The 23,465-nt window shown below is 46.7% G+C and overlaps 1 gene segment (V, D, J or C); it reads right to left on the minus strand.

Moving 5' to 3' along the window:
* Positions 1 to 10,422: 10,422 nt before the first annotated feature.
* Positions 10,423 to 11,041, minus strand: LOC115274333. The segment is given in 2 exon segments: positions 10,423 to 10,856; positions 10,961 to 11,041. Coding segments are annotated over 2 exon segments (483 nt in total).
* Positions 11,042 to 23,465: the final 12,424 nt, after the last annotated feature.

Raw genomic sequence — 23,465 nt, forward strand, 5'->3', positions numbered from 1 at the left:
AGTGGCTCTTCCCTCAGGCTCAGGCTCGGGCCTGGTTGTCTGTGATGTCACTGTCCCTGCCCACGCTCGGGATCCCTCAGTCATATAGCGCTGGAGACTTTAGAGGTGCCAGCGTGAAAGCCGCTCCTGTTCTGCAGTGTGTGCATGTGTGTGCGCGTGTGTGCATGCATGCGTGTGCATGCACGTGTATGTGTGCCTGTGCTCGTGTGTACACACGTGCGTGTGCATGCGTGTGTGTGCGCGTGTGCATGTGCGTGTGTAGAAAACAGCTAGCACAGTAGGCCCGAGACGGCCATCCTTAGAAGGACTGGCTTGCAAGGCAGGCGTCTGGGCACCGGGATTTCAGGAGTGCTGCCACCATCGAGGAACTGGTGAGTGCAGCCCTTTTCGCCGGGGACGGCTGGCACCAACAATGTAGGTGTGCCCAACACCTGCTTTGTTTCTTCGGGTGTGGAACTTGGGTACGTATTAGCCAGAGACCTGGATGGTCAGCTGGATTACTTTTCCAGGGCTGCCAGAGTGTAGCCCAGACCGGTGACTAACGCTACGGAAATTGGTTTTCGCGCTGCTCTGGAAGCCGGAAGTTCGAGAGCAGGGTGTGGCGGAGTCTGTTTCCTCAGTGGCCCCCTCCTCGGCTGGCGGGTGGCCTTCTTCTCCCTCTGTCTTCACAAAATCTTTCCTATGTGCGTGTCTGTGTCCTAATTCCCTCTTCCTATCAGGACATCAGTCAGATTGGGAAGGGGTCACACCAGGGACCTCATTTAATCCCCTCAATTAATTACATTTAATTACCTCTCTGAAGAGCTCATCTGCAAATATAGTCACATTCTGAGGTCCTGAGAGTTAGGACTTCCACATAGGAATTTCCAGCAGACACAATTCAGCCCATAACATGAGCTGTCCCCAAACGGCTGGGGTGCTGCATCTCTGAGGGGCTCCCCTGGGCAGAAGCCTTGCCTGCAGGCTCTGCATTTTCCTGGCAGGGGCAGAAACTCATGTTCCTGGGAGGGGGAGAGCGTGAGGGTCTAAACCCTTACCGCCGGCCTGTGCATCCTAACTCGGGCTGGGCGGTGGGGCTTAGCCATTTGTTCTGACGTGCGGGGCCTTCGGGTGAGTCTCAGGAAGTGAGTCTCCAAAGGGGAGACTTTTATTTCCCTGATTGACTCTAGTTAGGAAAACATTCTCTCTCTCTCACCTTCCCTCCCTCCCTCCCTCTCTCTCCCCTCTTTCTCTCCCCTCCATCTCTCAATATATATTTCCTTCACAGCAATTTCAGTTTTTCATACAATGTTACTGAATGACAGTAATTACTACAAGTAGGGTCCTGGTTACAGTGGCAGGCTTCGGAGCTGGACTGTCTGGGTGTGAAGCCAGCTCTGTCATTTATGCTATTGGCTGTGACCATGGACGAATTCTGGGCCTCGGCGTCCTTACATGTAAAATGGGACTAATACCAGTCCCAACCGCACAGGCTGAATGTAAGACGGCAACAAGCTGGTACATAGGAATGGGTTACAAGGGTGCAGGGCTCCGCAAACGCAGCCGTGGAAAGCACTGACTCATCGTTACTGCCACCGTTTCCTGGATACTGATTTTGTGTCAGGCAGTGTGTTAAAATTCTTCACCGGTACGATTGCCTGGACTCATCCTTATGTTCCCCTTTTGGGATAAATCTTTGTCTTTATAGATTTGCCCTCCAAAATATGTGTGTGGGAATCGTTTTCCCGTGAATTCAACGCTGCAAAACCGAAACCGCGCTTGCTACGCCCTCTTCAGCCACCACGGATGTTAAAGTCTGGTTCATTACCAAGTGTTTTACGCCGTCCTTACTGTCCCTTCTTTAAGCGTCATGGTACTTCTGTAGCAGGGACCTCGCCCAGGCAGTGTCAGATCCTGCTCACCCCCTAGGAAGGAAAAGCTTCAAACTCCACGGTAATTCTAATTTAGCCATCAATTTCTTGCCCCTGAATTGCTGGTGAATCTCATAACCAGAGTGGTCGGAAGAAATACGTCTGACTTTGTGTTCTGGTTCAAATTCCATCTTTCTGTTATGCTGTTCTCTATTTTTGAAATGATTCGATTTAGCGTTTAGGGGATTTTATCAGATCCCTGTAGCTCCCTGCCTTCCTGGGCACATAGTTGCATCCAGCTGGCACCTTGAATTGCAAAGGATCACCAGTTCCAGAGTCCTCATTTCTTACAAGTCTGTCTTTAGAATGCATGTAGTGTGCTAAAGTATTTCTTTGCAGATGTTTCTTTGCTTTTTTGTTAAAAATGTTTATTTATTTTTTATTTTTGAGAGAGAGACAGAGCACAAGCGGGATATGGGCAGAGAGAGAGGGAGACACAGAGTCCAACACAGGCTCCAGGCTCTGAGCTGTCAGCACAGAGCCCGACACAGGGCCGGAACTTACAAATTGTGGATCATGACCTGAGCTGAAGTCGGATGCTTAACAGACTGAACCACCCAGGCACCTCTGCCTGTAGATACTTCTGTTCTAATTGTTACTGATTTGCTTCCATAGATGTAGATACATAGAGAGGTGTGCTTCTTCCCATGAGCAATAGGCTAATTCCTTTTATAAAACATTTGTCTTTTCTGCCCTCCATGTTGGTGGTGGAGACACAGTGGTCAAGTGCCCACACGTGCAGGTGCAGAGCCACCTGGTGATGTAGTGACACAATGGGTGACCAATGGTGGAATGCGGGTGTGGCTGGTCCCAGGTGCACGCACTGGTGTCACAGGAGGTGGGAGAGATGCTGGTCCCTGTCTCACGGAGTTGAGCACGGATCTTGCAGACAATAGAGAGTGAGCTAAGCAATAGAGTTTATTGAGAGAGAGTATAAAGCTCTCAGGAGTGACAGGTGTCCCGACTAGATAGCCGTCAAGGACTTTTGTCCCTGACTTCTTATTGGAACCTTATCAGAAAGTTTGTGAGACTCGATGCATGGCCCCGAGCCCAGGCGGATGCCGAATACCTTTACTCATTTTTCTCCCCCAAACCCCTTCGCTTCTTCAACCTCCCACTAGGAGCTGCAGCTTCCCTGAGGCTCCTTTACCTCCCCCTGCCTCATGGCACCCTCTCCCTACTCACTAGGAGTGCACTCTCTGCAGAGAAGTAGAAGAGAAGAGGAAGAAGAAGGGGGTGAGAGGGAGGGAAAAGGGAAGGAAGAAGAACTTAAGAGACATCACAATCAAATGCATAAACAGATATTTAAAAGGGCATTTTCAAGGTAATAGGAGAAATTTGAATATAATTCAGACAGTATGTAATATTAAGGAATTTCAAATAATTTTGTTAGGTAATATGATATAACAAAGTGTTATCTTTTTTAGAGCTTACTAAAATTTGGAATAAAATATTGTAATGTCTGGGAAATTGCTTTGAAATGTATGAGCCAAAAATGCTGGCTGAAATGGAAGACGGGGGGGGGGTGGTGAAATGTTAATTATTGAATCTGGGCGATAGGGCTCATGGTATTATTCTCTCTGCTTTTGCAATTGAAATTTTTCATCTATCATAAAAAGCTTGAAAATGTTATACCAGGGGAAACAGGGAAAGTACAAATTATTTTCATCTAACGCTTCATCTTCGACAGGCTTTACCGCAGTACTAAATTAAGTATCATTTTCTATAAAGTAAGTGGTTTATACTCCTCCAAAGTATGGAATTACAAAGCACAGACTGAGGAGGGGTCCTGAGTAAAGAGTAAAGGGAAATAACCACTAAATATAGAATGTAATTCTGGATTGGAATTACACAGGCCAGAATCTGTTTTCGTTATAAAGGACGTCATTTGGACAATTGTCAAATATGAATGATGTAGCAGATACCGATGTGAAAAAACAATAATAAAATCCAATTAAAAGTTGTTCTGCTTGTGTTCTCACCATGTGTCAGAAATCCTAAACAATTTTGGTGATGAAGGCCTCCTTTTGTGTAATATCTGTCCTCGGCGACTGCCTTATTGCACTTACTGCAGTGTCAAATGCCTAGAAACAGAGGAACACGCGGTTGCCAGAAACTGGGGAAGGGGAAGCGGGGAGCTGCTTTTCAACAGATACAAAGTTCCAGTCTTGCAAGATGATTACCTTCTAGAGATCTGTCTTTGTGCCTGTAGTTAACAAGACTGGATTGTACATTTTTTAAACATATATTTATTTTTGAGAGATGGAGTGTGAGCGGGGGAGGGACAGAGAGAGAGACACAGAATCTGAAGCAGGCTCCAGTCTCCGAGCTGTCAGCACAGAGCCCAATGCGGGGCTCAAACCCACAAACTATGAGATCATGACCTAACCCACTGAGCCATTCAGGTGCCCCCAGACTGGATTGTACATTTAAACACTTGTTAAAAGGGACCTCATGTTAAGTGTCCTTATCACACATACATACACACATATAATTTTTAAAAAGCAACCCAGGGGCGCCTGGGTGGTTTAGTCGGTTAAGCATCCGGCTTCCGCTCAGGTCATGATCTCACAGTTTGTGGGTTCGAGCCCTGCGTCCGGCTCTGTGCTGAAAGCTAGCTCAGAACCTGGAGCCTGCCTTAGATTCTGTATCTTCCTCTCTCTCTGACCCTCCCCTGCTTGCACTCTCTGTCTCTCAAACAAAACAAAACAACAACAACAACAACAACAACAAAAAAAGCAAAACAGAACACAAAACATAAAAAGCAACCCAACGGAACAAAACAAATCCTCAATAGCTCCATGTTGGAGCACGTTGAGATTTGTAATCATTACATGACTATTAATAAAAACAATATTGCTGTTAGAGGAGGGGATGCAGAAACATTGTTTGCCCTGGCAGTTGAATTGGCTTGAAGGCCATGGGCAGGAGGCTAAGGATTATGGATCTTTATGTTACTTATGTGAAGAGAAATCCCAGGCTGAGAAGCACTTGGTGAAGGTTAGTCCATAGTGCCCCTTTGTCACAATCTTCTCCCTGAACTCACAGTAGCAATTTGGGGCAGAGGGTCAATATGTCGGCTCCGAGCTCAGTGACCCCAGCAGTTCACATGGAGGGTCTTTCCCTGGGAAAGCTTGCCTCGCCATCGCCCCCCTAAGTGGTCATCATACCTCCTGGAGGTGATTGTGGAGTCTGTGACTAGAAAATTCTGTCCTTGAATCTGTGATGGTGAAGCTGTCACAGAAATGGGGCATGTCTAGAGCAAAGATCAGCAGCATCCCTGCTTAGTAAGAGCATCATCCAAGTAAAAAGCTGGTCTTTTAGAGGATTTATTCCTAAGTTTGTTGTCTAAGCTGCTTATTAAAAAGGTTCTTAGCTGAGGGGCACCTGAGTGGCTCAGTCGGCTAAGCATCCGACTTCAGCTTGGGTCACGATCTCACGATTCATGGGTTCGAGCCCTGCATCGGGCTCTGTGCTGACATCTCAGAGCCTGGAACCTGCTTCAGATTCTGTGTCTCCCTCTCTCTCCACCTCTCCCCCACTCACACTTTGTCTCTCAAAAATGAGTAGATGTTTAAGAAAAATTAAAAAAAGGGTTCTTAGCTGGGAAAGAGAGATAAGGAAGACAAATTCTGGTTAAAATTCTTGGAGGCCTCTTAGAATCCTTGCATTGTTATTTATGGAGCTCTTGCCATGTGCCAGGCCCCGGGACTGGCGTCATGGGCCACAGAGGGGCGCCTCAGAGAGCTTCGAATTGATCCATCGTGCAAGTGCCCCAGGCACGGTGGTGATTTGGTGATGCACCCTGGAAAGGCACATTACCTTAAATCAAAGAATGGACGGCCCCAAGGAAAGATTTATAGCAAACAGCAACAACACAGTCAGACTATTCGGAACGGAGATGTGTGGAAGGTGTGTGCGTCCAGGAAGCGACCAGAGGCATTCTGGGGAACGTGGGAAGCGATCAGGAGATCAGGAGAGCAAGGCCGAGCTCGCCGGGCGGGCCTGCAGAGGAAATGTCAGGTGCAATCCGATGTTATCTCGGTAGGTAGGTGGCAGCGACAGCTGAAATGCAGTTATAAAATAGCGCTGACGGCAATGTTGAGCCTTGGAGAAAGAAGCTCCCTCTAGCAGGTGCTTCCAGGGAAGCCAAATTGACAGTGGGGGCGGGGGAGCAGGATGGGTTTCCTCTCAGGGTCCCTGGGCTTCAGGAGCTCTGGGCAAACCCCAAGGAGGAGGGAGGGAGGGAGACAGCACTGTCACAGCTCATTCCCAGGTGCTGTCCCCCCCTCCCAGTCTCCCATGTGGATGCCACCTTCCCCCTGTGATAACCCTTCTGGAGCAGAGAGGAAGTGTCTGCACAGCACTGTGGGTTAACTGCTGGCAGGCGCCTCTGAGGAGGACTGGACAGCGGAAGGTTGGGAGGAATGCTCAGTCTTACTTAAAAAGATACCCTGGGGGCGCCTGGGTGGCTCAGTCGGTTAAGCGTCTGGCTTCGGCTCAGGTCATGATCTCACGGTTTGTGAGTTCGAGCCCCGCATCGGGCTCTGTGCTGACAGCTAGCTCAGAGCCTGGAGCCTGCTTCAGATTCCGTATCTCCCTCTCTCTCTGACCCTCCCCTGCTCACACTGTCTCTCTCTGTCTCTCAAACATAAAAATAAAAAGCATTAATAAAAAAATTTTTTTAAGTCTTAATTACCAAGTTAATACATGCTCATTATAAAAGAATTCAAATAATGTGTAATTGTCTTAAAGTTAAAATCTACCTTTTTTTCCTTGCTTATTTATTTATTTTGAGAGACAGAGCAAGAGCAGGGGATGGGGTGGGGGGAGACAGGGAGAGAGAATCCCAAACAGGCTCCATTCTATCAGCACAGAGCCCTACTCACAGCTTGATCTCATGAATTGTGAGATCATGACCTAAGCTGAAATCAAGAGTCAGATGCTTAACTAAGCCACCTTTTATTTAATGTAAAATAAATCTACTTTTTGGGGTGCCTGGGTGGCTCAGTCAGTAGAACATCCGACTCCGGCTCAGGTCATGATCTCATGGTTTGTGAGTTCGAGCCCCACGTCTGGCTCTGTGCTGACCGCTAACTCAGAGCCTGGAGCCTGTCTTCAGATTCTGTGTCTCCCTCTCTCTCTGACCCTCCCCTGCTCATGCTGTCTCTGTCTCTCAAAAATAAATAAAAAACATTTAAAAAATTGAAAAGATACCCTGTCTCTTAGAGACTTCCCATTTATTGGTACTCCTGGCACCGAGTAAAAGATTAATTGTAGCCTCCCTCCTGGCTCTAGTCTGAATCAGCACATTGGAGCCATGGCACATATTTGGGTCACATCACAGAGCTACCCTTTTTTTCTGACCCTGGGATTTCAGTGGTGCTAGCATTCATGGGCATTGGGGATTAAAAGAGATGGTACCTCAAAAGACAGAGCTTAGGAGGGACACCAGTGGAGGACCACCAGAGAGAGGCTTAATGCAGCGGTCTGGCCAAATAAGTTCAAAGTCACCCTACCTGTGCCCATGAGCCACCTGTCCCAAGGAGGATATCACGGCAGGTGAGTTCATGGTGGGGTGTCTGTGTTAGCTGTGCTGTTAGTGAAATGATACCCGGGTGCCCCACTTTGAAGGGAAGAACATAGAAATAGTAATCCTCCAAGGACATTGACAATTAGTGAACCAAAATTAATATTTAAAAAGAAACCCCCATGACTAGGGTTTTAAATCCGAAAATTCACTAACTCTTGTAGATATTTCTTTAGCGTGAGTGAGATTGATTGAGGTGTGGTTCAGGCAATGGAAGTAGATTCCATAAAGCAGACTATGGGTGCATTTTCTAAGGAATGGTTTAGACCCAGAACTCTCCCGGTCCTAGAATTAAGGGTAATAAACAAAGTAACCCGGTGCCTAAGGCAGGTCCAAGCTAAGACTAGGGGCATCCTAGCTCAGATCCCTAGCCTATAACAGAAGGCCAGGTGTGCGGGACTCTGTATGAGCGTGAAGGTGTCTGTCTACGTCATTGGGATGAAGGGTCACTTGAGATGATTTCCAGGAATTAAGTCATTAGATAGCAGGCCCATTTCACAGGGAACAGCCTCTGGTCTTATCATCTCCACTTACATCTTCGATTTAACGAATATGATTCTATTTATACTGAGAATGTGATCAAAGGTGTAATGGAAACTCACCTTAGACCGAGAAGCAACAATTTTTGTAGTTTATTTATTTATTTAATTAAAAAATTTTTAATGTTTTATTTATTTTTGAGAAAGAGAGAGACAGAGACAGAGAGAGAGAGAGACAGCATGATCAGGGGAAGGTCAGAGGGAGAGGGAGACATAGAATCTGAAGCAGGCTCCAGGCTCTGAGCTAGCTGTCAGCACAGAGCCTGATGTGGGGCTTGGACCCACTAATGCGAGATCATGACCTGAGCCGAAGCTGGATGCTCTATCGACTGAGCCACTCAGGCGCCTCCAATTTTTGTAGTTTAGAAATGTCTGGGGCATGTCTTTCAAAAGGGGATTGGTCTATTGGAAGCCTACATGAATAACAGGGTAAGATGCCCGCTGGACACAGCTCATCCTGCAGTAGGGGTGGGAGCCAACCCAGTAACACAGCCATGGCTCTTGGAGAGATGAGTGGATTTTGGAGCTCAGCTCGCTTTTGTTTTTGTTTTTGTTTTGTGCCAGATTCTGCATCCTGGATGAGGTTCTCTGCACTCTATTACTCCAGGGCATAACTACTATTTTGCTGGGTGGTGAAAAATGCATGAAATTGAATGAACCTTTGTGCTAACGTCTGTGTAAGAAACGGGGATCAAGATACAGAACTGTAATTTTGCCCTTCCAACACCGAGAAGGACAATGAAAAGTCTGAGCTAATTTTTTCCTCTTGTGCTTCATTAACGGAGGTGTCACTCTGCAGGAGACTCCACCCGGGAGGGATGACGGAGCCCGCAGGTGGCAGCATTGGAGTCTGCTGTGTTGTGTCGCTTGGCAAACGCAATGGTACAGAGCAGAAGCGACAGCAGTTGCGGGCAGGTGTTTTAGGGCCCATCAGAAAAAGAAAAGGATCCTATGAGCACAGTGGCACCCAGAGAGGCAACATCCTTGTCAGGCTGACATATAGCACAGAAGGAACAAGGGGCTATAGAACAATAAAAAAGCCCGTTAGAGCACATGATTTGTCTGGCTTCTATACAGATGTGAAACCCCAGCAATCTCCCCAAACTCTGTGCAGGGGAGAAATTTTCAGGGGACCTAGATACTGGACTAGTCAGAGGTTTTAGAAAGAGGGTCTGAGAGAAGATGGAGTCACTCCTTTACCTAACACAACTGCCTTAGGCACTCTGGCAGGTATGGAGATAAAAAAGGTGAACAATATAGGCATTATTTTTGTTCTCATGAAACTTTATATTTATTAGCACAAACTTTAAAAAATTTTTACTTATTTATTTTGAGAGAGAGAGAAAGAGAGAGAGAGAGAGTGAGAGCACGTGCATGAGTGAGCTGGGAAGGGGCAGTGAGAGAATCCCAAGCAGGCTCCTCACTGTCAGTGCAGAGCTTGACGTGGGGCTCAATCCCGTGAAACATGAGATCAACTGACGCACCCAAGTGTCCCAATTATGTAAACTCTAAACAATAAACAGTTGAGCGAGTTGATTGCCTCGGGGATAGAGGTTCAGGCTGTCATTAGTGCAGTGAGCAGAGGCCTCACCTAGCCTGGGCTTTGAGGAAATCTTTCTGGAGGAAATGACTTCTGATTAGCATACAGAGGAATGATCAATCAGGCATCCAGGCACGGGGAGAGGAAGGGTGCTCTAGGTAGAGTGAATGTTCTTGGGGAGACCCAGCAGTGAGGCAGCAGAGGACACATGTGGGGGGCACCTGTAAGAGATGGAAATGTCCGGTCGTTGTGCTAATTGAAAGAAAGAGGATGTTCACGTTAGGCAGGTAGACAGGTATGCAAAGACCACATCATGGGGAGGCCTGTAAGTCTCAAGTTTATACCAGAGACTTTGGTGAGGTGAAGAAAAGACAGGGATGAGGTTTAAGCTCAGGATAGTGGATTGTGGATGGAGGCAGGTAGCAAACTGGAAGTGGGGGGTGACTACTTGGAAGGTGGTCGAGGAATCCAGGCGAGAGACATTTACTGGGCCACAGTGTCATCGGTGAAGTTAGAAACATTGGTGGAATTTGCAAGGGGTATAACATCTAGAAATCTGCAGGGGGTGGTGCTGGATGCAGGCTGGAGAGATAGGATCCGGGAGAGGGTGAGGACGACTCCTACATTTCTGACTTGGCCATTTGGGTGGATGCTGAGATCAGGAAAATGGGAGATGGCAGATTTCATAGACGACCAAGAATGTGCTCTTCCTCTGAGTGGCCAACATCCAGGAATAGGACGTGGAATGTGGAACAAAAGTTTGCGGAGCGATTGCAGTGAAAATGGAGTGCTCGGTTTGGGGAGCAATGAAGCCCTGATGGAGAAAGGGCTGCGACCTGAGTTTCAGAGGTGCTTGCTCAGCGTCCCCAGACTTGGGGAGTCAGGGAAGGCCCCTACTTGGGGTGGGGCCCCCCAGGAAGGAGCCTCCTTCCTCTTGTGGTCCCCTTTTTGTGCGGAGAGCAGCCGGCTGTGCAGCGCTGTGGATAGACTGCTGGCACACAGATACAGAGACGTCTGGTTGGTGCCGGTGGACTTTAGGGTCAGGGGGAAACTCTTCTTGTCCTTCCGAGAGACAGTGTACCCATCGGAGACATCTCCCTTTTCTAAAATGTTTTCATTTCTCGAATAGTGGATCAGCTGTAGACCCAGCCCTGGGTCTTGTCGATACCAGTACATAGCATCATGGTCCATGTCCTGAGAACAATGCATTGTCAACTGCTTTCCGGTCCCCGTGATGAGGTGTCTCAGGGTTTGGGTCACCTTGGCTTCCATGGGGCCTGGGAGGGAAGGAAACAGAGCTAGAAATAGCTGAGGACTTGAAAAGGACTTGAGCTGAGACCTGCAAGCTACGGTCAAGTTGTCCATGTGTCCGGAAACTCACCTGCTCCCAGGAGACAAAGCACGACCCAGCCCAGGGGCCGGAAACCCATGGTAGTTTCACACCGGTGCCCCCCAGCGCCGGGGCTCTCGCCGGTTTCTGCAATGTCTCCATCTCTGCAGCTTCTTTTCAGGGGTGAAACCACTCCCCTTTCCTCATGGGGCTGAGGTGAAACCCAGGCAGTGAGTATGGGCCGCTGTGGGCTGGCAAGGCTTGGGACCACCCTTCCCCTGGCTCTCCTCTGAGGCTGCTGATTTCTGTGCACCGGACAATGTCCATCCGCTTGTCCAGCTTGGGATTTATTTGTGTATTTTAAATCTTTATGATGCAAACTGGTATAACACGTTGATCACTTAGAAATGTGAGAACATGAAACTTCGACTGTCATCAAAATTGCACTTGAGAAGTCCTCACTTCTACTCTGCAGAAACAATTCCAAGTACTTTCCTATCCTTGTTTACCCACCGACACGCATTTTAGCTGCTGCCATTTACAGGAGGCTCATGTATAAAAATTCTGTCAGGTCCCCGTTGTGGATTATTTCACTGGTCTGTACCCCGTTTCACATGTTAGGTGCAGGACTCTATCCTGTTAGCGCTAAGAGTGCACATAGTTGTGGACTTGAGGGACTGCTTTCCCCAAGGTTGGGGTTCGGCATCTCTTTCTTCCTTTCCCTCTTCTCTTTCTTCCTAAAGGCAGGGGTGACATCTGCTGACTTCAGTCAGCTCGCATTTTAACCAGCCCGCGTGGTTTCTTTGACTATTGTAAGCTCACGGACTCTTTCTTGCAGTCTCCACATGCCGCTCCGCACACAAGCATGGATATGTCCCGGATGCTGGCCACAGTCGGCTGTAAATCCAAGTCATGGGAGGTGCTGTCTGGGACTGGGGGCATCATGGCGTCTCTTCTGAGCTCCAGCCACACGTACTGCTCCCTTTTCTGGGTCACTGTGTCCTTTCTGCACTGAGGCGACTTTCCTTGGGTTGCCCAGAATGTTTCACCTCTTGGATACCTTTGAGTTTGTTTTGTGCTTTGTTGGGGCTGGAATATTCTTGAAGGGCGCAGGGGAGGAAGATAGAGAAGAGGTGGACCCGTCTCCCCTAAACCATGTGGGCTGGTCAAAATGTGATGGACTGCAGTCAGCAGATGTCACCCCTGCCTTTAGGGAGAGACAGAAGAGGGAAAGGAAGAAAGAGATGCGCTTCCCACCACGGCTAGGGCTTCAGAGAGACCTTCTCGACTTTGCCAAATCATTGTCATCTCCAGGCAAGAAGCAGGCCCTCATCCCAGTATGGGGACAGTGCCCACACCTCGGAGACGGCTTTCTTGCTTGAAGTCGCCCTCCCCCAAGCTGGAGGTGCAGCTCCAAACTGTCACCATCCCAGGCCAGCGAGAGAGGTGCACTTGCCGTCAGGACAGTAACTCTGCTCTGAGGAGGTGTGTTGTCTCTTCATATGTCACTACCAGTTCTGTTCCTTCCAGGAAAAGCATGGGGGGTGCAGGCTTGGCTTCACTTCAGCCCTTGGTGTTTTTCATTATCCTGAGAATCCTCCGTATTCTCGCTGGGAGACAGGTGTTCTCCAGGAAGGGAAAGGGGTTTTCCTTCTCAAGAGCCCTCCTCAAGTCAACAACGTCCTTGTTACTTCGTAAACCTTGTCGTCCTGAAGTCATCTTTAGAAATCTCTCACAGTTTATCCTCACCCACAAAGCTAAACCCACTAATACCTCCTGTGCAGTAGATTTTCCCCGGTTCCATTGCACTTCCCACATCATAAAGGTGGACAATCACCACTTAGAGATTTATAGTTTATCCCAAGCATTCTCCATGGTAGATTAACCCAAGATTCAAGAGGCAGCTGATTTATTTTCTTAAAAATGTTTATTTTTGAGAGAGAAAGAAACAGTAAAGGAGGGGCAGAGAGAGAGGGAGACAGAGGATCAGCATGAACAGTAGATAGTCTGATGTGGGGCTTGAACTCACGAACCATGAAATCACAACTTGAACTGAAGTTGGACGCTTAACCAACTGAGCCACCCAGGTGCCCGAGGAGGCATCTGATTGTATACTCCTGTCCCACAGCAGCTAATTCACGCTCCTCAGACACAAGCTGCTCCTCTCCTCCACATCCCATTGCCAGGGAGGCTGCTCGGGGCTCCCTTTTCTTTCTCCACATCAACCCAAGACTAAAGTGATGCCACTAACCTGAACTCCTGATATCCTTGGATCATGGGCCATTGGCTATGCCTTCCCAACTTTCCTTCCTAGAAGCTTCCTTCTGATCGTTCCTTCATGAAGGCCACCACCTTCAAGAGTTTGGGAACTTCCTCCCAAGGTGGGGCAAACTTCTATTTCCTTGACAAAGGGACTGGAAGAAAAGAAAATCCAGTAGATGGCCAGGAGCCCTGAAATGCCTCTCTCGTCTTCTGTACTTTAACGTAATGCATTTCGCTCTGTGCTGTCCATCTGTCCATGGACTTCTTCAGTGTCTGCTCAGCCCCCTCCTCGGAGGCATTACTGAGGGTATCTGCCGCATTTCCCGTCTGTTCCTTCTGGGGAAACAGTCTCTGGACAACAGCATTATGAGGGCCTCTGCCCCACTGAGGAGCCATTTCTTAAAATATCCCTTAGGGGAACATGTTTATCCCTTTAAGTGCATAGTAATATGTTTTCTGTGGATGATCCTGAGCCCAGAGTCAGACTGTAGAATGGTTAACACAATTGAAATCCTGTTTTACTTATGCTCCAGCCATTTCAGTTCTGAGGAATTTGCTCTACCTTATATATTTCCCTATTATATGATTAACCTTTGAAAGACCTCATGAAAGAGATTTGTATACTATGTTCTCTTTAATTGGTGATACAGTGTTCAGTTTTATCAAATTTTCTCATTTCTCATTACTTGAAAGGTAATGTTCATAATAAGGAAGATGCTAGTGCCCTCTAGTGGAATTTTACTGCAATAGGCAGGAAAAGAGGCTCAGATGCTCATACTCCCTAAACTGTGTTTGGATTAGATTAGGAAAGGGAATTAAGGTTGTGGATACAATGAAGGTTACTAAGCAGCCGGCCTCGATCGAGGAGACTATCCTGGGTTATCTGGGAAGCTCGGTCTAATCACATGGGTCTTTAAAAATAGGGAAACTTGGGGTGCTTGAGTGGCCCAGTCGACTGAGGATCTGATTTGTGATTTCAGCTCAGGTCATAATCTCACGGTTCTGAGAGCAAGTCCTCCACAGGATTCTGAACAGATGGTGCAAAGCCTGCCTGGGATTCTCTTTCTCCCTCTCTCTGCCGACATCTCTCTCTCTCTCTCTCTCTCTCTCTCCCCTCTCTCTCTCAAATAAATTTTAAAAGCAAGGAAGCTTTCCCAGCTGTGTGTAGAAGGAGACGTGAATGTGTAAGAAGGGTCAAGGAGATGGAACATTGCTGGTTGTAAAGACAGAGGTGGGGAGTCACAAGGCAAAGATGCTTGATCCCTCCTAGAGCCTTCAGAAAGAAACGCAGCCCTGCCGATACGTTGATTTCAGTTGAATGAGACAGGCATTGGACTTCTAACTGTAAGACAACAAATTTCTGTGTATTTAAAAATATTTATTTATTTATTTTGAGAGAGAGAGTGCGCGAGCACATGAGCAGGGGAAGGGCAGACAGAATTCTAAGCAGGGCTGCTGGGCCACCTGTGGGTGGGGGTGGGCTCATGAAGGCAGAGTCGCTGTGTGCCTTGGGAGTTGCCATTTTTGTGCAGAGGATGTGGTCGCATTGACAAACTGCTGGTGTAGAGGGACTTGGCTGTCTTGGTTACTGCTGGAACATTCTAGGGTTAGGGGAGAGCATTCTTTTCCTCCTTTCTCTCTCTCTACTGTCTCTGTCTCCTTCTCCCTCCCTCTGTCCGTCTGCATGCAAGAATGTGTTTGTGGGGTCACCTTGCAAGGGACGGAAGCTTCAAAGTGAATGGACTTCTGCTGATATTCACAATAACAACACATCTGAATCCCCTGCTGTTTGGAAGGTGACTTCCTGTGCCCTGTGTCACAACCTCCCCGCCTTCCTGGGCAGCAGCACCTCGGTTGCTCTGTGCTACATAGCAGAGACCGCGCACACTCTGCTGGCCGCTGACTGTCAGACCAAAGGCAGACTTCTTTCCAAGAGAATAGGCCCCCTGAGGCTGGCAGTGACTCTCTGCTGGAACATTCTGGTCCGAAGCCTGTGCAGAGGAAGCATTCACAAAAATGGAGCATGCCAAGAGAAGAAACCGGCAGCGTCTGCCTTTAAAAATGGCATCGTCTGATGGAAAGATGTGTCTCTTTACATTGAAGATTTCATAGTCCAATGGGAGGTTAGCCTTACCAATAATCGTTTTAACTTGGCATCTGCAGATACAATGTCCCGTCCTTACCATCTCTCTGCCTCTTTGTAGTCGTCTCCCAAGTGGCTTTCTTCAACAGCAGCCTTCTTTCAGGGGCTCAGGAGTGGGGCTCTCTCTGTGTTCATTTTCTGGCGCTGCTGTAACAAAGTATCACAAACTTAGTGGCTTGAAACAACACACATTTAGAAGTTTGACACGGGTCTCATTGGGTCGGAGTCAAGGTGAGGCATGACCATATGCTCTTCTGCAGCGTGTAGGTGAGAATCCATCTCTTTGCCTTTTCTGGCTTCTAGAGGCTGCCTGAGCTCCATGGTCCCTTCCTCCAACTTCATTAAATTGTTTCTTAATGTTTATCTTTGAGAAAGAGAAAGAGAGAAAGAGACAAAGCATGCACAGGGGACAGGCAGAGGGTGAGAGGGAGACACAGAATCTGAAGCAGGCTCTGGGCTCTGAGCTGTCGGCACAGAACCTGATTCGGGGCTTGAACCCACAAACCTCGAGATCATGGCCTGAGCTGAAGTCAGAGACTCAACTGGCTGAGCCACTCTGGCACCCACCTCCATCTTCTAAGCCTGTCACAGAGAGTGGAGTCCTTCCCACATCACTCCATAAGGACCCATGTAACTGGGCCCACTTGGATAATCCAGAATAATCTCACCATCTACCTCATGGTCAACGGGTGTGCAAAGTTAACTGCATCTACAAGTGTAATTCTCTTTTGTCATGGAAGACAATATATTCAGATTCTGAGCATCAGGAAATGAATACTGGGGGAGGGGGGAGCGCTTTTGAGCTTATCAGGAACCCTTGATCAGAAAAGGAAGGTAAGATTGGAAACTGATTAAGCTTAAGGAATATAATTTTAAGGGGCAAAGAGGAAGCAAGCCCAGAACCCATTCACTGTGGACAGTGCTGAGCCATTTATCCTTTCCTTTAATGGACATACAATGAATGCCAAGTATGTGGCAGGTTTTAAACTATGTTTTAGACTGTGGGAATCCAGGCACAAACAAAAAGGACAATGTTTCTGTCTCCAGGCTGAAAACGTTTAATATTGATTGTTCACAGCACTTGTACGCCAAGCACAGAGAAAAATCTGGGGGAAGGAATGATGGTAACACATGTCTCTTTACATCGAAGATTTCGTAGTCCAATGGGAAGTTAGCCATACCAATAATCATCTTAACTTGGCATCTGCAGAAAGGAAGAATTGTGTCAGGTGCAGTGAGAGTACAGAGGGAGGAGCTCATGATCTTGGGAAAACAAGGCACATTTTAGATAGTGCTATTGTAGGTGAGATTTTGAAGAGCAAAATGAGTTTGTCAGATGGGCCATTCAAGGGAAATGTTATGTGCTGCATGTTTGCAAATAGCTAGAGTTCGATGTTGCTAGAGTAAAGTGTGTGAGAACGTGAGTGCTCGGAGGTGTGGGTGGATTTTCTAGAAGGGCTGTGATCATACCTTATCCATGCAGGAAGTTTTGCCCATCGTCACACACCTCTGTCCTGGGGATTCACTTATGGCTCCTTCAAAACCCGCCCCCATACCCGGGGCTTCAATCAGTTTATCAGATTGAAGGAAAAGAGCCCTTGTCAGCCTAGTGAACACATGCTGTAGGAGCTGGTAAGCCCATGAAGACAGAGGGGGTGACTGTCTCGGGTGTCAGTCTGAGGCTGGATCTGCTCAGGTCATTTGGTTTCCTCCTCCTGTGAGAAGACCTGAAGATTCTGAAGCACTGATCTGCTCCGGGTACGCACAGCACATGGGTACATCTTCCCTAACGCCAAATGTGATGGACTCAATGGGAAAAGAGATCCACAACTCAAGAGGGAAAAATAAAGAGCTCTTTATCATTATCCTAGACTCTAACGAGAACTTGACATTCTAATACAAAGATACCTTTCTTGTAAGGTATTTAGTTTCCTTCCTTTTAAATTGTTTAAAAGGATTGTCATACATTTTTTTCCATGCTAATATATTTAGCTTTTATGTCTGGTGGACCACAGAGAGCCACTGAAGGATGCAGTGGAAGGGGATGGCAGGGTTTTTGCAGTGAGGATGATTGCACTTGGGACTGGGATGCTGATATTGCATTAGGTAGGGGTGGGTGGAGCAGGTGAAATAGCGAAAGAGGCTACTCAGCTTCCCTGTGGAGCTGATTAGAAGAGCACGAACATGGCCGTGGTCGCTTTGAAAGAATGGATGAAGAGAAAAGTTATGTAGGAGTTAGAAATCAAAGCACTCGAAGACAGATTGGATGTCCAGGGTAAAGGAGAATGAGAAATGTAGGACAACTCCAATCTCGTGCAAGCAAATGACTCATACTTCAATTCACCAAATTGGCAAACCAGAAGGTGACTTGTGAGATAAAGATGACACATGTGTTTAAACTCCAGGAGGAAGTGTACAGTTGGTGAATGGACTTGAGTCCAAGTTAGGATTCGGGGTGGAGGGGACAGATCTAGAATTCGTTAATTACGGAGTGGAATTCTTGTGCTTCCAGCCCCCATCTTGGGATGGTAGAAGGCAGCCATCTTGTGGAGAAAGGCTAAAGACTGATAACATTTCAGAAAGTAGCATTTCTCACTAAGAAAGTTAAGTTTTCTCTCCTCTTCCAACTATCACTCTCCATCTATGGCAGCAGGTGGAATCAATCCTGCTTAACTCATTAATACTTGGGTTCCCTAACAAGAGCTCTGTTGTCTAATCACGGAAGGGTAGGTCAATTCATGAGAATAACAATTTGCCACCTGTGACACTGATCAGTATCCAGATGATACCCCAATGTCTTCTCCAGGAAACTTGCACAGATCGGCTGATAACAAAACTAAAATCACACCAGATAATGTCCTGCTAACTGGATCCTGATACTTGTGTCTCAAGGTTGTTAGCTCTCTGTCTGACTCATTGGAATTTCAAGAGATTATACTCCAATCAATCAATGAACCAAAATGTTATTTTCCATGTTAGGTTACCTCAAAATTCATAGTAACAAAGCTCATTATAGATTTCTTTCCCTCTGCCAACCAAGTTTATTCTCTTCAAAAAAGTTTTCTCAACTCTCACTCCATCCCTTTCTTAGGCAGTTTTTCTGGTCTCATCTCTCATCTCTTTTCTCAACCCAGAGACTAAAACCATATGGTTTCTTAGCCTGAAGCTTCGGTGTCCTTCCAGTAAGAACCAGATCTTTCCTCTTCCCCTATCCTTCATGTGACTTCCCTTTGCTCCCTTTACCAAAGGTCACTCCATTCTACTTTTATTCCGTGTTCTTGATAAAACAATAGGAAAAAAAACTTGATCTATTGTGTGGCCAAGACTCAAAAACATCCTCAAGTAGTTCAGAATTCTAATTTAATGTATTTGTTTGCATGATCTCTGAACATCCTGTCCCGAAACTTCTGGTATTTGTTTTCCTTTGGTGCGATAGACAGAATGCTAAGAACAACCCCCAGGGATCCTTGCCGGGTCCCTGACATCCTCTTTGAGCATAGGTGGTACCTATGAATATGACAGCATGTCCTCCTGTGATTGTGTTACAGTGTTTGGCAAAAGGGATATTATCCAGATGTGCCCATCTTAACCTAATCACATGAGACCTTTCAAGGCACAGTTTTCTCCAGCTGGTAGCAGAATGGGAGGTCACAGATCTTTCTGGAGCATAAGTAGGATTTGATGTGCATTTGTGTCCTTGAAGATGAAGGGGACCTGAGAGAGAATGCAAGGAACTGAGGGGGACTCCCCAGGGACCACCAACAAGGAAACAGAGTCCTGTTCCTACCGCCACAAGTTCCTACCACCACTGAATTCTGCCAATAGTAAGAATGAGTAAGGAGGGAGGAGGAGCGGGCTCCAGAAGAGAATGCAGCCCGATGACACCGCGAGTTCAGCAGACCTTGAGCAGAGACCTCAGCCCCACTGCCCTCATCTTCCCACAAGGCGAGGTAGAGGATGAAAAATCAGTGCTGTCATAACCTGTCTAGTTTGCAGTGATTCATTACATTGCAACAGAAAACGAATACAGTTGATTATCACCCAATATTTTCCTTTGGGGAACTGCATGGTGAGCCTGCTGCATCTCTGATGTACCCACTCAGTACCACACATTTTGATTTTAAACGTTACACCTGCATCTACCCAAGTGATGTTCTGCTCCCTAAAACTCCCTGTGAACAAACACATTTTGTGTCTCTCATTACCTACCCCTCCCCTCTCCACTAACTTTTTCTCATTCTCGGTGACCCTGAGCTCATAAGTTGTCTGAGAATTCATCATCACGCTCTGTGTCCTATGTCACTCATGCCCAGGAATCCACTGAGGAGGACCCCTTCCTACTCATTTTCTTGTACGACTCAGTTACCGAGAGACATCATCGTGGAATCTTTGAAGGATCTTTGCAAATCTGAGGGTTTTTTTCTTTACTTAATCAGAATTCAGTTTTATCAAAATTTTCCTACATCTGTATCTGAACATTGGAGTTCGCATTAAGAAATATTCACTTTGAGTTAATGCCCTCTGGTCTAGTGTCATATCAGCCAGGGGCAATGACTTTGATTATGACAGGAAAGATGTCTTAGAGGGACGAGAATGAGAAAAAAGGGAAGCAAGAAATATTAAAGTCAAAGCAGAAATTCCATACATTCTTGTGTGATAATTTCTCCTCACTTAGGTCAGGAATCTTTTTTTTATTTTTAATTTTTATTTATGTTTGGGAGAAAGAGACAGAGAACAAGAGGGGGAGGGGCAGAGAGCGAGAGAGACACACACATACAGAATCGGAAGCAGGTTCCCGGCTCTGTCCCACCAGTGAACAGCCTGTCTTGGGTCCCAAATTCATGAGACATGAGATCATGACCTGAGCCAAAATTGGAGGCTTAACCAACTGAGCCACCCAGGCGCCCCACGGTTTGGGAATCTTGGGGGCAGTGACCCCTCCCTCCTTGGTTTGCCTCTTTCTTGTGCAGAGAGGATGTGGTTGTGCAGCACTGTGGATAAACTGCTCGCGCAGAAGTACACAGATGTCTGATTGGTGCTGGCGTGGTCCAAGGTCAGGGGGAAATATGGCAGCTCATTTCGAGAGACACTGTACCCCTCGGGGACATCTCCTTCTTCAAAGGCTCCGGTACCAACAGAGTAGTAGATCAGCTGTAGGCCAGATCCAGAGTCTTGGCGATACCAGTACATGGATGCATGATTCATATCCTGTGTGCACTGGAGAGTTAATTTCTTTCCTGTCCCCAAGATCTTATGTCTTGGGAACTGTGTGACTACAGCATCCTTGAGGCCTGTGGCAGGAAAAAAAAAAAAAGGTCAAATAAAGGCAGAGCCAGGGGAGGTGAGACTGAGGCTACCCTCCTGAAGAATGTTCTGTGGGTGGAGCCTGGGAAGCCAGTGACAGGTGCCCAGGACTCACCTACTCTGATGAGACAAAGGACAACACAGCAGAGGAACCTGCTGCTCATGGCGACACCGGAGGAACGGTGCTATTGGGTGCTGTGATGAACTCAGTCTCTGAGGCCAATGTTTTCTCAGCTGCTTCTGGCCAGAGACCACGCCCTCCTCACTGCTTCGGAAAAGAATCAGAAGCCTCTTAGGCTTAATAGAATATGGTTGGTTTCCTTCATTCAGGTCACAAATCACTTATGATGTTCTCTTAAAGCATTAGTGTTGTAGGTTTTGGGTTTTTTTTTTTACCTTTATGAATTCTAATTTCCCTTATATATCATTTTTATGTGGTGGGTTGGTGTTTTTAGAATTTTTACCAGACCCAGGGCACCTGGGTGGCTCAGTCAGTTGAGCGACCTACTTTGGCTCAGGTCATGATCTTGTGGTTCATGAGTTCAAGCCCCACATCAGGCTCACTGCTATCCCTTGATCTCTCTTCACCTCCCCCAGCTGTGCTCGCTCTCTCTCAAAAATAAAAAATAAAATGAAATAAAAGCATTAGAATTTTTACCAGACCCTTATGGTGAGTTGAGTAGTGTTGCAGGGACGCTTGAGGGTTTTCTCCAAACCCTTCTCTGGAAACTCTTTCCCATGTAATCTCTCTAGCCAGCTTGAAATTTTACTCTAAGAGTTCCCGAATCTTTAGCCAGCCTAATGTCCTTCATTTCCATGAATTTCTGCCATATAATCTCAGCATGCTTTCCCCATAATGCCTGTGCCCCTTCTCTTTTTGTGGGCTGTGAGCAGGTTGTGGTGGAGGAAATGGAGCAGGAAAATGTGCACAAACACAGGAAAATCTGGTAGGCACCTAGGACATACTCGGAGGTGATCCGGACCCGTTGAAGGAGCTTGTTTTACCGGAGGCTTACCAGTGGGGACAGACACTATGTAGGTACTTGTAGCTATTGACCCCCTCGAGTGACCCCGTAACTGCTCTCAAAACTGCTTGCTTGGGGAAAAAGCATTTTCAGGAAATTGTGGGATATGAGTCACCACAGATGAACTGAAGTTCAAATGTTATAGATGTGGCTTTCCGGTATTTAACGCTATTTCTAGGAAGGTTTTTTTCTTCTCAAATTCTGGGCCACCTGAGGATGTGGCTGTGGATTGTCATAGATAGAATGCTAGCACAGAGCGTGGAGATGGGTCCAGGGCCTGAAGAAACCTCCCTTTCCTTCCAGGAGACAGTGACACATCAGGGAATCTTCTTTAGTGTGGCCGGCAACAAGTGAGCAGTGCATCAGCTGTAGCCCCAACCCTGGCGCTTAATCATGCCAGAACTTCCTGTTACAAGCAAAGTCCTAAAGACATGCAAACAAAAGCTTTCCCCTGTCCTCCTGTTCTGCTTTATGTCTAGATTCTGGATTTCTCTAATATTCAGGTGACCTGGGGGAGAAGAAGCAGAAGTTATAGGCAGTGTCCCCCAGGAAGGTCAATGTTTGGCCATGAAAAAGAAATAAGGCTCATGCTAGAGCTTAGAAATCCAAGTGTGTGAGTTTTCCTTGGGCTCCATGGTCTCACCCACTCGCAGAGACAAAAAGCTTAGGCCTCAGAGGAGCCTGTTACCCAAGGCAGGATGGGAAAAGGGACATGTCTTCTTCCATCTCTTGTCAGCCTGTAGGTGGTTTGCTTGTGATGTCACTGTCCTTGCCCGCGTCCAGGGTCCCAGGTCCTGCAGAGATGGCACTTGGTCACGCCAGGCATCCCTCCTTCCCTTCCCGGAGCATCACCGGGTGACTCAGATGGGGAGAAACAGTTGTTCTTTTGGGTTTATACATGCCGTTCCTTTGCATTCTTTCTACCTCAGACATAGTTTTTCATCGCCAGCCTTCTTTGACAACCACTATTGTCTCCAGGTTAGTGGTTAACATGGAAGGCTCTAGAGAGAAACTTCCTGGATTCAAATATTGGTTCTGCCACTTACTTTCATCTTAGGTAAGTAAATGAGCTGTTTTGTGCCTTAATTTTACTATCACTAATTCATGCCAATAAAAGTGTGTGTCTCATGGAGTTGCTGTGAAGATCAAATGAGTTAAAATTAAAAACGTTAAGAGGTTATAACAATGCTTAGTATAAAGTAACTGCTCATTAAGATTTTGCTGACAAAACGGTTAACTAGGAGCACTGGTACTAATATTACTGCTCTTAACATCATCATTTATTATTGAGTCTAATTTTTGTGCTGGGGACTGTTAGGCAATCCATGTGAGTTTTTTGACTCAATAAACATTCTGGGAGTTATATATTACTGACTCCATTAAAACTTTTTTTAATGTTTATTTATTTTCGAGAGACAGAGAAACAGAGTGCGAGCAGGGGAGGGGCAGAGAGAGAGGGAGACACAGAATCCGAAGCAGGCTCCAGGCTCTGAGCCGTCAGCACAGAGCCCAACATCGGGCTCTAACTCATATACAGTGAGATCATGACCTGATCCAAATTTGGATGTTCAACCACCTGAGCCACCTAGACACCCCTACTGACTCCATTTTATAGACTAGAGAATATCTTTAGAGAGGTTCAGTAACTTGGTAAAACTGGTAAGTGGCCAAGTAAGTTGAATTCCAAAACCTGTATTTTCAACTATTAATAATGAATCTCAAGGATTCTCTCTTTCTGTCTTTTAAGAATTTTACTGGAGTCTTATTCTTGCAGGAATTATTTTTCAATTTACTCTAACTTCTAAACTAAAAGCACACTTAG

This window comes from Suricata suricatta, chromosome 2, assembly GCF_006229205.1.
Source record: "Suricata suricatta isolate VVHF042 chromosome 2, meerkat_22Aug2017_6uvM2_HiC, whole genome shotgun sequence".
Classification (NCBI taxonomy): domain Eukaryota; kingdom Metazoa; phylum Chordata; class Mammalia; order Carnivora; family Herpestidae; genus Suricata; species Suricata suricatta.